At 47.1% G+C, this 14,702-nt stretch overlaps 1 protein-coding gene across 1 annotated transcript; it reads left to right on the forward strand.

Annotated features, from left to right (window-relative positions):
* The first annotated feature begins 1,000 nt into the window (after nucleotides 1-1,000).
* Nucleotides 1,001-14,015, forward strand: LOC128298286 (uncharacterized). Its single transcript, XM_053034031.1, has 6 exons — nucleotides 1,001-1,079; nucleotides 7,404-7,702; nucleotides 7,770-8,180; nucleotides 8,262-9,390; nucleotides 10,429-10,470; nucleotides 11,452-14,015. Exons 1-6 carry the CDS (start codon nucleotides 1,001-1,003, stop codon nucleotides 14,013-14,015), a joined length of 4,524 nt encoding a protein of 1,507 aa, XP_052889991.1.
* Nucleotides 14,016-14,702: the final 687 nt, after the last annotated feature.

Below are 14,702 nucleotides of genomic sequence, written 5' to 3' on the forward strand. Positions count from 1 at the left end.
TGCGTGAATAGTTCTTGCTCGGGTTGAGTGTGTGAGTGTGTGTGTGTGTGTGTGTGTGTGTGTGTGTGTGTGTGTGTGTGTGTGTGTGTACGTCAGAGCGCCAAGAATCAATGTTCCGAGATCTGCCATAGAGCATCCGGAAATGAAGGCTGTACCGTGCTGTATGCTATCTTCGTTGAAAAATGAATGAATTACGCTAGTGAGGGAGGAGCAATACCAAGCAAAACGAAAGGATTACGACCAGGTCTAAACACACGTCGAAGGAGGCGCCTGGTATTGATGCCTTGGTTGACCTGTGTGTGTGTGTGTGTGTCTGTGTGTGGAATAGCGTTTGTGAAAAGACCTCAAAAACCTAGCCCAGTGCAATGGCTGAAGCGAAAAACGGCAGCAGTAGCGGATGGCTATAAGTGGTGATTTACATATTATGATTTACCGCTCTCAGCAGCGATCATGGAGGCTATGGTAATATCGAAAGAAGCGCACTACCAACCAACCCATCGTACGTGATCGAATCGGGTGATTTAACATAGGGAAAAGTTGTGGACTAGCTCAAGGCTCCCACCACCCACAAATACCCCTTCACCCAACCCTTCCCACAGACCGACCGGAGCCGGAATAGGAAATTTGGTATTGGTGCCCCTTCTCTTGTTCCGGCAGGTACCAGCAGTCAGCACAACCTAGCAAATTCAGGTAGTGGTCCAATACTACCCAGTTGTACACTAGTAGCGCTTAAAAGAGCAGCAGCAACGACCTATGACGAATGAACGGGCAAACATACCGCCAAGGTGCAGCAGCTAGTGGGCCACACGGTATCTGCTGCAGACAAAAAACTGTACGCCATCCACGCGTATGAACAGACAGCAAGTGTGCGAAGGTAGAGCGATCGAAGCAGCAGACAGCCACGTTGCCACTACGCAAGAGGCGTTCAATAGCTAAAGCTGTGAAGACGTGACCGAACGAGCGGTGATCGACCGGCTCGCTCCAGAGTATCGGAAAGCGTATGGGAACCCTAACGACCTCCTCTACGGCATCGAGCTTTCCGTTAGTGAAATCTAAAATAGGAAGCACAAACTATGAGGGTAAGTGTGATCAGTGTTGTTTGGGGGAATAGTTTCTTAAACATTCTAAAACGGGTTTTTTATTATTTTGCTAACAATAAGACTAACTGCTAGAGCTTTGATGTATTATATCCGTTAAAAAGTAAAATAAGTAATAAACAAGGTTTCTATAAGATCATTTTTGGTTAAGTTCCACGCCTGGACTATGCTCCTATAAGTGAACAGTCCTCTTCCACTAATAACAGTTCGCAAGCAAAAATATTAAACTTACTTATTTGGTGCTATTAGCGATTCGTGGTACTGGTACGTGGTACCGCAGGAGTTCTCTTCAGCCAATGTATTGTTCTGATGTTTCTGGTAGATAATACCACCACTTCATCTCAGTCCGAGTCTACCACGCATCCTCTTTCCATTTGGACAACCTTAAAAAGACTTCCACGGTCTAGGTCGTCCGGTGTCATCCATCTGAATCCAGAGCCTGTATAGACTTATTGAAGTAATCGTATTACTTCAACCGTAAAGCTCATTATAGTGACTTCTTCCATTGTTTTTCCACACATAAATGGCCAAAATCCTTCTGATCATCTTCCTTTCGAATGTTGACTCAAAGACATTGTGAAGTATTGGGACTATATAACTCATATACAGTCACAGAGTCAGTCTCATTTTCTTATAGTCGTGACATATGCATTGAGTGGAGGAGTTTCCACAGACTGAAGAATGGCCGAATAGGAGCCAGCACCCTAGTGTGTATCTCAACATCAATGGGGTTGTCAGTGGCTGTCTCAACATCAATGGGGTTATATTTTATCCCTGCTTAAATCGAAAATGATTATACTAAATTTTGACTTGTTAATCTCACACCTGAGGTTTCTCGGTGTCTGTTTTATCCTATGAAAAGCATCAGCTTCGTAAGCCAATCAATGATATCCACGATATCAGAATATATTACATGTAACATAATTTTTACTTATGAAATAGCGTATCACGTAAGTTTCTGAAGTCAATTAATTCTATAGCAGCTGAAGTATGACCTTTACATATCGATTCTTGTTAACTCCCAATAAAAACATCTCATAACGCTTCACGGTTCTAGTATTGAAGATGGTCTCAATGTAGGTTGTGGATTGAATCAAAGTATAGCAAATATGTTGCTATGCCGTTAATAACTGGCTATAATAATTTATTACGAACAACAATGTCTAATATCCACAAAACGTCAGAATAATTTACACTCTGATGTCACCATTAAATACAAATTGCATCACGAAGGAAAAAAGAACATCACACCACAACTCCTTCCCGCTTCCATCCAATGCAACGGGTCGAATCTTTTCATTGAACCATAAAACAGTGAGACGAGACACCAAAAACGTTATGTCGCTGCCGTCAATTGCTGCCAAAAGACCGACTGGGTAATGTCCACTACGCTTGGCGTATAATAAATAAGTGGATTCCGCAGCAATTATGTTTTTTGCTCGGGTGTCTGTCCAAGCGTATCGAATCCACCATTCGCTGCACAATTCGTATTACCAATAATGCCTGGCTAGGAATTTTTTGCTGTTGCGTATGATTTCACCGACCGACAGTTAATGTAATCAAACCGCAATAAAACGCGTTCCAGCTTTTCGGTGAACCATTTCCTATCACAGGCAAGTTAATATTGGGGAAAATTTTTCAATCCCAACGCAGTCATGCTGCTCAGTGCAGAATGGTCCACTTAGCGGTCGGCCGATGGTGCAATATGGTTAACGTCCGACCGATGGGTGTCATTTATTAGGCGATCATTTGATGGCTCACTCGTTCCGGCAGATCTTCCGAGCACTTATCGGATTGACGGCCCATCCCTCGGATGACGCAAAACCCATTACCCGGGCAGGGCCCACGTGAAAATGGTTCGAACGCGCTGCAAATTACAGTGACCCTAGCACAAGGATACACAAAACGCGGCGAACAAAAGCGATTTTCCCCTTCGTGGTGGTGTCGCTGCCCCATTTGCCGCCTGAAGAATCCGGACATCATCGTCTAGCCATCGGGCAGATGGTCATTGGGCCGCTTGGGGTAGCACTTTGGTAGGCGCGTAAATCAGGCGCCAGCCAATCCGCCCCGAATTCTTCGACGGTTCTTCCACCGCGTTGGTGTTTTCCAAGCCTTGTTGCGACCGATTCACACAACGCACCGGCTTGTATCGATATGGCGCTGGCTCCGGCGAGACCAGAAGCTCCAACACCAACATATATTCTGCCACTTTGAAAGGGTCAATTTGTGTTTTTTTATGTTTTCCCCTCCTTGTTCGCGCTGTACCGTTTTAACGGAGAAGCAATGGATTTGTTGGACGTCTTTTTTCACTTTTCAGATTGTTCCTTCCCAGCAAGCGGTTTTAGCAGCGGTGGGACGAGAAAGATCTCGAGCTAGATCTCGCAGTGATTAGTAATTGCCCAGTTACGTTCAATGTTCGACAATGCACCAACGGGTAGCATGTCGTTTGCACGGATGGGGTAAACCATCGACCAAAAGGACGAACAGTGGGTGGTTGTATTTGTTTGAAAGCATTTAGCGTCGTGGGTGCATCGCATAAATATTCCCACACCCGTATCACACCCAACTGCTGCTGCTCCGTGGGTTGAAATAAGATGTCACCACCCAACGGCCGAGAAAGCTTTTGTCGCGCTTCTGATCCAAAACAATTGTGATGAAAATACCGAAACACGCATTCGTTGGAATATTATCAGCTCTCAGCTGGCTCAAGCTTAATCATACGCCAGCACAACCATCGGACCGGCACCATCGGTCGGTAACAACGAACATTGCCTTCCGCGGCGGATCATCGTGGCGGCAGGAGGCTACATTATGATTGTAGTTCGTGTGGGAGACACATCTTGGTACGTGGCCAAAGCAATCTACAAAAGGCAATGTAGCGAAGGCGTCAACGACCGTCTTATGACGCCTTGCACATCGGTCCACACGCTCTCTATTCTGTCACTGGCTTGGTTGACCTTTCGAGAAAAGCGTTGGTGAAAAATCTCCGCACTATGCTATTGATTTTATTTATTGTTCTATTACTATTACTGCTTAATTTCCCAACCATATCCAGTGCTGACTGCGTGGAGTGGGAGTGAGTTATTTTGGAGATCGACTAACACACCTTGTTAGAAACGATATCGCTCTGGGAAAAGTTAATCAAACTTTGAAAGCCTCCACGCGTCTTCATTACTATAAAGAGACAAACCGACGCATCGACCACATCAGCTGCAGAAGCAACGCAAACGATTCAGCAGAAAATAATTGCTGCACAAAGTTTGCCAAAGTTTGCTATAATACCGGCCACCAGAAGGGTGATTGATGAACGCAACGGGTATCTACCTACGCGCCAGACGTGCAAACACAGTTCTTTGATGCTTGCAAACAAAATGAGCGTTTGTTTGTTGAAGAGTTTTAGCAGTACCAACACTGTGTGGTACCCTCCGAAGGCGTTTCAATATCCTTTTTTTCTCAGGTAAAGTACATCAGAGTTTTGCCAACTCCTCAGGCGCCACAAATTCGCCAAAGTATTGCGCAAGTTAAACAAAATCTCTTGCATGTGGCATTTCCAGCTACAAACATCTAATCGTTTTTACCATACCTGTAAATAAGCACATTATTTCCCACAGCTCGTTGGTTTTTTCGTTTCATTTTTCATCGCACCGTCCGTGTCTGGTTAAGGACGTGTTTAATATTTAGTCCCTCAAAGCCAACCGACTATTCATAGTCGAGTTGAACCTTAATGAGTCTGCTTTTAACCGGAAGAATACCACACAATAGCACAAAAGCGACAAAAGCATAATTAATGGATCGTTAAACAGCTCAGACACAGTGTGTGCAAAGGAGATGGGGATGGTTGATTGTACCACAAAAGAAAGTTAAGTTTTCATTTGCTTAAGCTTTCTATTTACATATCTCCGTTCCAACGAAAGCCGACCACCATTTAAGGGTTCATGGGACTATTTTTCCTGCCATCCTGCATCGCTACATTGAAGTGGTATAAATCGCCGATAAGGAACCGAACGTCACAAATGGTTTGACCCTTTATTGAGAGCTAAACATATTCAAGCGGAGCAGTGTCAGTGTTGAAAATGCACTCACCTGATTGCGGTGCGGAAGTAAACTAAGCCAAAAACTAGGCACTTTTAATGGCATTCAAATCAGGACAGTAGCATTAGAAAAAAAAAATACCCAGGCACCCGTAACAGGCTACCCGTGTGCTCGGCACTTACACGGTCCCAAGGACGAGTCGTGTGTTCCATCCTTACCCAAGACGGCCACTGCACCACTGTGTGGAGCCTAATTAAACTGCAGCAAAACATTGTGTTCCTAGCCGCAAAATTACCAATCCCTCCTCACCAGGGAGCCGCGGCGGCATCGGCATCAAACCGATGACGACCGACCTTCCACACAAATCGCACCAGTTTACACACGGATACACGGTTCGTATGGTTGCGGTAAATTTGTTCCTTTCGCACAGCAAGATGCTTGTTGTAACGATAAATAACAGCTGCACATACACACGCTCCGTACCTTCCGTAGCTTCATTGACCAACACGAAATGCAAAAGAATGGCACGATGTGCGGCTAAGAGATATATCGACCAAATGCACCAGATTGGGGGGTAAAATTTGACCATCGTTAGGGTAAGTAAACGTGAAGCCAAGAAGTTCCTGTTATCGTGCCGTTACGTTGGTCGGCTAACGTCCTCGCTCGCCAGGATAATGATCGCTAGATTAGTGGCGAGGTCAGGGTAGCAGACGTCATTCCAATTCACCTTCCCTTTATGGTGTGTGTAAGCGCGTGTGTGTGTGTGTGTCTCTATTCCCGTTTTTTGTGCTGGTCTTATTAAGCATCACCACCTTGCCGTCCTCACGAAACACGGGGATGGCATGCAACGGAAGCGTTTGCGTGCATAAACCTCCAACGTGTTTTCTTTTTCTGCTGCAGTCGAATTTCTTTACCGTTTGTCGCTTTCTTGCAATACACGTCTTTTTTCTCCTTCCTTCGGTTCAGCGTGCACTTGTTTTCTTAGTACGCTAGCTAAACATTATCGATAGTGTATGGGACAGCTTTCAGACAGAGCCACCCAAGCAGGGACATGCTGAGACATTGGGTTTGGCCTGTAAGTCACCACCCACGGGAATCAAGCGTAGTGTGCGCTACGAACTAAAGTAGCTTTCTTACTGCTTTGTGCCTTGACCCGTACGTAATGGGTTCAAGTGCGACCAACAACCAACGTGTCCAACATTAATCAAAACAATGAGAGGCAACTATGAAAAACGTTCTGAATGGAGCATTAGTATTATTGATGAAGAACCACTACATTATCCAACATCGGCAAACGTGTCTCAGCAGTAAATCAATCGTCACAATGGTACATAACATCGTTCAGTAAGAATTCATTACTTTCTTCATTAGTTTGCCTACAATTTTAAAAAAGGTTACTCAGGCGCATATAATAGAAGAATTATGCTCAATGAAGCTTTTGGCAAGCATGGATTACTTACACACTCTTCAATGTGTCCAAACTGTAATTTTAGCACCAGTACGATTTTTACACTGTTCTCTACGTGTCTTCCACGGTTGTGTCTTTTCCTAGCTCACAAGAATCCTTAGCCATCTTGAAACGCTACAAAGAAAAAAAGGTTCTGATGAAAATAGACACAAAATCTTCCTTCTTTTACTCGGATAGACAACATTACGTGCGACTTATTTAGTCGACTTTTCGCGGCTTACCGTGATATCTGCTACGGCCAGATCATCGCATTTCTTGAAATATGTTTTTAACGCTCCACTCTCCACGTACACCTTTAGCATACTGGAACTTTATTTGCCAACCGGTGACACGTCGCGGTCGCTCATTTCTTGTGAATGAATTCCATTTTCACAGTGCGAAATGGATGAAATCGGCTCGCAAAGCAAATGAGAATCGTGAGAAGTGATCAAATTATTCTAAATTAAATTTCTGCTGATTATTTATGTTATTTCGCAAACGGTAATACCGGGCACAGATGGATGAACTGTGCCAGATGGTACAAATTTCGAGTTGCCCAACAGGAACGGTGTATGGTTGGTACAGATTTATACAGTGTATACAGTACCCCGAGTATTTGTTGGCGAACATCAGTCACAAAAAGTGTAGTTTTCCACGAAGGAATATGACGTTTGGTAGTTTTTGTTCTTCAAATAGTTTGTACTTTGGTCGATAAGTTTTGCTAAAATAAACCCTTAATATCAAAAGTGTTTTTGATTGTATTGTATGCTATACAAGTTACTCTCAAAAATCTCATTCGGGCATTTTTGCTATATCTCATTACACAGAGGAAACGACTGAAACCCGCTCGATGACGGAGCGAAGTGGCCGAACGGATTCAAGTGGACGTTCGGCTGCCCTCGAGCGAGCGTACGTGCATGACGTTTACGAAAACTGCGAAGAACCGAATGGACAAATCCGACCGAAGGTGGCCCAATTCCTGGGTGGGCTTGAACCTGGCTCATTGGTCTGCGATGTCGGTTGCGGCAACGGCCGTTACCTGTCCGGCTTCAATCCCCTCATCTACACGATCGGTGTCGACCGATGCTACCGTCTGACACAGGTTGCCCACGGGAAAGGTGGTGAAGTAAGTGATAACGAACAGTTGTGCTGGGTATCGGAACGGAGTAATTGACCCATATATTACATTGCAGGTAGCGATATGTGATAATCTCGAGCTACCATTCCGCGATGAATCGTTCGATGCGGTCTTATCGCTCGCGGTTGTTCACCATTTCGCCACGACGGAACGACGGGTCGGCGCTATACGTGAGCTGGCCCGTATCCTACGCATTGGCGGTCGCGTCATCATCACCGTGTGGGCATTGGAGCAACGACACCGACGATTTGAGTCGCAGGATGTACTCGTCCCTTGGCAACCACCGCGCTCCAAAACCGGAGGCATCTCGGACGACGAGGATGACGACGATTTCCTGCCGCCGTACCATGCGTATACGGAGGATTCGACCAACTCGAGCCGATCGGCCGGTGATGGCGACAGTTCCAGTCTGTCCTCCTCATCGCCCGGTGAAACGTGCTACAGCTTCGTACGTCGTGCCATACAGGTATCGTAGGCGTACGGCGATTAGCGCTGTCTGACGCACTTCAGTCTTGGACTGACATTCTGTCTTTTCTGCTCCCAACAGAAACTCGCCGGCAGTAAGCGCAGTCCGTGGTTCCTAGAGTCGTGGAGCTCGCGGGAAACAAAGCACGACAGCAGCCTCGACTACGAGGACGCGAAGGATTTACCCATCGAGCTCAGGCGCCTGGAGGACTTCGACGACCTGCCGGAGCCGCCGCTGTCTGCTGGGCTCAAGAGCCGGAGTCTAGGTAGTATACTAAATCCACCACCAAAAACCATAGTTAGATCACGTTCAAGTGTACCAAGTTTAGGTGCTCAAATACCTGAATCGAAAGCGACCCCTGCCGCGGAACCGACGCCAGTGTCCCGCCGACCAAAGCTTGTCAAACAGAAACAGTCACTGTGCGACGATGTAGACTATAAGTTTTCCGATTCCTCCGCACAAGCGTATCGGGAGCATGCGCTGCGCAACGAGTCGCGCGTGCAGCTCCTGCGCAAACAAAGCTCACTCAACGAGGAGCTGATGGCCGAGAGCCGATTGCGCGAGAAGGAGCGCATCCGGAAGCGCATCCAGAAGCAAATTTCGCTGAACGAAAGCTTTCTGTGTCGGTCGCTCTTTACCAAGCGGTTGCAGGTCATCAAGGAGGGATTCGCGACCAAACTTAAGACATCGACCGGCAGTCTCGAGCGGGTCACCAAGAACGGCTTCGTTAAGATCATACAAAACATTAAAGCAGCAACCCCGGCCGCGTATCACGGTGGACCGGCCGGCAGTGGTGGGGCCGGTGGTGGTCATCCACATCACCATCATCACCATTACCATCACCATCATCACCATCCAAACCATCATCATGCACACCACCTGCATCACAGCCCGCACGGGCCGCCCAGTGGCCGGCCACCGTACTGTTACGAACCGGGCGATTGTGGACCCTGCCCGAGCGGATGCTGCATGGCAGGAATGCACCCGGAGCACGGTGGAACGGGTCGGTTCGGGGGTTCGGGTGGACACCACCGATTGTCGCGCAATAACTCTGCCAGCGGCAGCGGCACCAGCAGCAACGGTAGCAATGGCAACGGTTTAAGCAACAATGGCAACGGCTCCATCGGTCACGAGAAGCTCCTGGCGTCGATGGGCACCAGCCAGGATGAGGCATCGAAACCGAGACGACATTCACGGGAAAGCGGTTCCGGTAAGTTGCCCCAGTTCCCCGGCTCACTCGCAGCCCTTCCCCCCCGTGGCGTATTAGCCACTTTCAACCATCTCCACACCCCTTTTTCCGTCTCTTTGTCTCTCTATCTGACTTTTCTATCCGTACGTACATAACTCTTATTTTTCTCACATTCTCACACTGTATTTCTCTCTCCGGCGTGGCCCGCGGCGTCATTCGCACCGATAAGAAAATACGCAACTTCGTAGCTTCCTTATCCGTGGCTGAACGATCGTCCATTAGTGGCACAATCCCCTGTTATTACTAAACTACTTCACCGAAACACACTTTACTACCTTATCACCCGTTGCTAGTGTTACTCTATACCTTTTCTCGCAACATCACACCGTTAGTACACACTCACTCCCGCAACCACCGTGATGGATTTCACTTCCGTATGTGATTTCTGTCCATCGCAACTACCCAAACATGTTCGATCCTCGCTCCTGCATTGATACACTGTGTTGCTGTTTAAAGTCTGACGTTTTACTATGTTTTCACTGTGCGAGTTCTCAAGTTTGAATGCAGATACCGTGCTTGAGGTCATCACTGTTTGATGGCTGTTCAACGAGTTTGTACCCAGTGTTGCCTACCGAATGATCTTTTATCCTAGTAACATGTCACGTTGTTCACAAGCTCACCCACTTACCCTCAAGCACACCGATCACCACATACGTGTCACCGATTACGCTAGGGCAAAACATCAAACAAGATCTCATTCACTGTTCGTTCTATTCGTCACCCACCCCTTCACGTATCTTTCCATCGGCAAATAAGCGAGAATAGAAACAAACAAACCCAAAATTCCATCAAACAACCAATTTTGCAATATGGCGCCCGTTTTAGTAATTTAACCACTCACTGTTTCTCGTTCTCTTGATCTTCTTTTCTTCTCTTCTCTATACCTTTCTCTCTTGTTCTCTTTCTTTTTCTCTCTCCTTCTCTCTATCAACCTTCTTGATCAACCATGACATTCCATACTTCTGCTATTGGTAATGCTCATCTGTTTCTTTTCTACAGACAGTTTTCGTTCTACTTTCATTAAACGACAACGTTTTGCGGGTACCTACCAAACCGTACTGTTCTCGTAGCTATCGTAGTAATCGTTAAACGTACTAGTTTGGTTCTCTAGAATAACCGGTAGCGTTCATTTGATCAATGAACCGATGTGACTATTGGTCACCAGTGAAGCTATGCGTTTCGGTGTGCATGAGCTCAACCTGAGGCTTCACGAAGCTAGGTGGACGCTAGTAGAATGAGCATGTAAAACTAGCCTCTAGATAACCATAGATTGACGTGTAGTTCGTTCAATGTGCATTAGTTACGTGTTTAGAATGCTTCCGTGATCATGAGCTGAATAATTTGTGGAATAGCATATATCTTAATGTAGTTGGCCGCTTTCCTGCAAACATCATCACTCGCAATGAAAGGCGATAGACAGGTGCACCATGTAAAAAGAAGTTGATACAACAAAATTCGGTCTAATCTGTCATTGCATCCAATCATTCATTAAATGTTACTTGGGGAAAAAAGTAAACAATTTAACTTCCTTGTAAAGATTGTACATAACCTGTAAACTGTGATGTACGTGTGCAAAAGAATGTTGTGCCAATTGCTTCCGCACACGCATCATCCATGTGCGCATATAAGTGCTAATAGACAAGATATCCCATCCATTCATATCATCACGCACCGCATAACGACGAGTTTACCATACCGATCGGTCCGTATCCTTATCCTGCTATTTGTGAGTCTCCTCCAACTTGCACTCCCCCTCCCCCTCAAACAGCACCAAAAACGAGCCTCAAGTGTCATGCTTCTGACTATTTACGCTCTATAATAATTAACCAATGCATTAGCCTACCTATTGGCAATACTATTGTTTAGTTTTTGTTTTTAACAATTATGATTGAGAACCACTCTTCCGCTTGCCTCTATTAGATTTGTGGCACGTAGTGTAAAACTTGCTGACGAGAGTGTGCTAATATGTATACCGTTTTTCTTCTTGCTTTATTCTCCTTCTAATCGCGGCACGCGATGCAGATTCGTCCAAGGATAGTAGTCTTCAAAGTGATACCAGCATCGAGTCGGAGGATAGTTTTGCATCTGTGATTTACATTCCCAAACCAGACCAACAGCAACAGCCACTGCAGCAACAGCAGCAGCAGCAGCAGCAAGTGCAATCGAACGGTGGCTGTGGAGTAGCAGCCGGCGGTGGTAATGGTAGTAGTACGTGTAGTGGCGTTAATGGTGCTAACGGTGGAACGAACAGTGTATCCGATTTCTTCAGCCCCGGAGCAGCAATTAACTGCATGCCTTCCTCATCAGTGCCAACATCTCCATTGGTGATGCCTTGTCCCACGCCGGCCCACTCTCCAGCTCCTCCACGAACCAAATCCGGTTGCGTAGCTACCGCTTCCGAACCCACGGACGAACACGTATGTTTTAACCCCACGTCCAACGGAAGCAACAACCAGTTCACATTCGAAGAAACGGTTATACTCCCGTGGCAACTTGAGCAGCAGGAAGCGACAACTAAGGAACCTGCGACGACCAGCATAGGTGGCGAAGCTGCAACCTCCAGTGCCACAGTTCACGATACAGCGGTTTGCTCAAAATCTACCAGCAAAACGAACACGACGACCACGACCGTCACACCACCCAGTACCTGCACAGGCAAATCTGCTCCATCCGGCACAACGAGCAGAAGAAATTCCAGCACTGAGGTAGCATCACACAGTTCACCGCAGAAGGCAAGCTCACAGAAGATCACACGCCAGCAGATCAAAGATCTGCCTCCGATACCCAAGTTCCGTCGCAGCGGCAACTATCCAATTCTGCGCCGGCAAACTTCGGCAGCCGCGGGCAGTAGTACAGCAGCTCCCGTACCAGTGCCAAAGCTTCTTTCGCTCGAACTGTTCAACCCGGAGACAGACGATCTGGACAGTGACTCCAGTGAACCATCCTCACCCGACTCGATAGACAGCGTGATCAGTGCGCTCAGACCGTCCCTATCGCCGTTGCCCGTGGCCAACCTTTCCGCCACTGGCCAGCATAAACTGCATCCCAGTGGGTCGGGCGCTTCAGAACCTGCTGCTGCTACCGCCATTGCAATTCCTGGCCCTGGAGTGCCGGCGATACCGCCTCTGATCGAAGCGGCCGCTGTTGTGGCGCACAAACTGGAAGACGTAGTGGACATGGCCATACCCGAACGTGTCGGAGCCGATGGGAAACCGTTGCGATTCAACGGTCTGCTGAACTCCGCAGCCAGCGCAACTGCATTACACATTTCCGATGTAGACGAGCACAACTCACGCCAACATCTCGTGGACTTTGCCGAAAAACTCAGCGCTCAGCTCTTGAAGGAGCTCGAAAACGAGAAAAAGCGCAACGAAAGCTTCGATGAAGATGACGACGTATTCGGTGTCGACAGCAGAGTACGTCCTAGTTCTGCTCTCGGTTCACCACCAATTGTTGATCCCTACCTTAAGAAGCTAAACGGGGATCTGCGAGATCTGCATCAACTACGGGCGGAGCTTCGAGAAAGAAGACTTATGTTAGCAAATCTTTCCAATTTGGGATCGGGAGTCGGTTTGAGTGGTCAGTTTGGTGGAAGCAACGATTCGCTCGGCCCCAGCTACGGATCTTCGATGGCACCAATTATCCAGGAAGAAACGGATGATGATGAAGAGTTTAGCGAACTGGAAGATCGGCGCTGTAATGGAATGGATGCTGGCGGACAACCATCAGCAGGCCCGAGCGTACTGAAGGTAACGTCCAGCATAAAGTGTAAGAATCTCGGTGGCAAGACCGTGGACGACTTTGTCATCATACCGGAACTGGACGAAGACGATCCGGAACAGTCCAACGATACGACTTTGCTAATACAGGAAGAGGATAACTCCGAGGAGCATCCTCACACGTCCGAACCGGAACGTTCTTCTGGAGCGGTTGGGACAAGTACGACTAACAGTACAATCGACAGCTACAGACGACGTTGCAAGGTGCCTAGTTTTAACAATCCGAAGCCACAGCTGGCGGCGGCACAGAGCCAAGTTAGCGGTGACATCCAGCACGGTAGCAGTAGTAGCAGTAACAGTAGCAGCAGTAAAGACACCACTGAACAATGCGGTCGGTGGAATTGTGCTCCGGTGTCGATCACTCCAACACCACTCACAACGTTAACAACGACGACGACGACGACAACAGCAACGACGACGGTTACGATGCAAGCATCAACGAGCTCACTCACAGGGCTGAGCGGTGGAGGATGCTCATCGCACATTTCAGGAGCACCTCACACTTCGGGTCTTTCGATTTGTGGCGGTGAACGCAAACCCCTCTCGGCAACAAAAAAATCTTCGATGCCCTCCTTCGAATCTCATGCTAGTGTGGACTCGTGGGCACATTCGACCAGTACCGCGTCGTTGGATAGCCCGTCGATTGGAGGTTCTGCGACGCATCATCGATATTATCACGTGTTCCGGGAAGGTGAGCTAGATGCGCTGATCAATCACCACGTTACTAGTCTGCACATCGTTTCTTCGTACTACGAGCGTGCGTCTTGGTGTGTGGTAGCGGAAAAAGTACACGTGTGGACAATTTAGAAGCCGCAGCCGATGAGCAAATGCAAAGTGTGTGTGAATATATATATATATTTTCGTGCAACTGTTGCCGAACGGAAAACATTACAGGAGCTGCTTAGACGACAAGGAACGTATTCGCTCGTAAGCTTGTATTTTGCATGCCTAAACCAGAAGTATCGTCAACCATGGCCTGAAGTCATCCGCGTCAAGATGCATCATTTATCACATATTTCCACTGACACACAGTCGGTTAATACTGTACCTTTACTCGAACCTGTTTTAGCAATCGAGTTCAAAGTTTCAGTTAAAATGGGAGGAGTTTTTCAGTCACTGTTCAATTTTTAAGTGCTAGTATGATTTTGCAATAGTAGCTCCGAGGGTTCTGCGAATTTGCGAACGTGAAAAGGCAACGAAACTAGAATCGAAATCACAACACACTGACCTAACTGTAGGCAACAACGAGACGGTATGACGAAAAGAAAATAAAAGATCAGCATTTTCCTAACCCGACCCAGTCACCCACAACATCAGTAAAGCATAAGTGAGAGATGATCCCGCCGGGCTTCATCAAACGAACCGCAATCGCAAACTGACGCGTTGACAGGTACTGTATTACTTAAAAATAATCTCTGTGATTGATCTATATTGACTTGAAAACATTAGTATTAGAACAGAAGAGAGGGTAAATAAAACAACCATACTAATAAT

Source organism: Anopheles moucheti, chromosome 2 (assembly GCF_943734755.1).
Source record: "Anopheles moucheti chromosome 2, idAnoMoucSN_F20_07, whole genome shotgun sequence".
NCBI classification, from domain to species: Eukaryota; Metazoa; Arthropoda; class Insecta; order Diptera; family Culicidae; genus Anopheles; species Anopheles moucheti.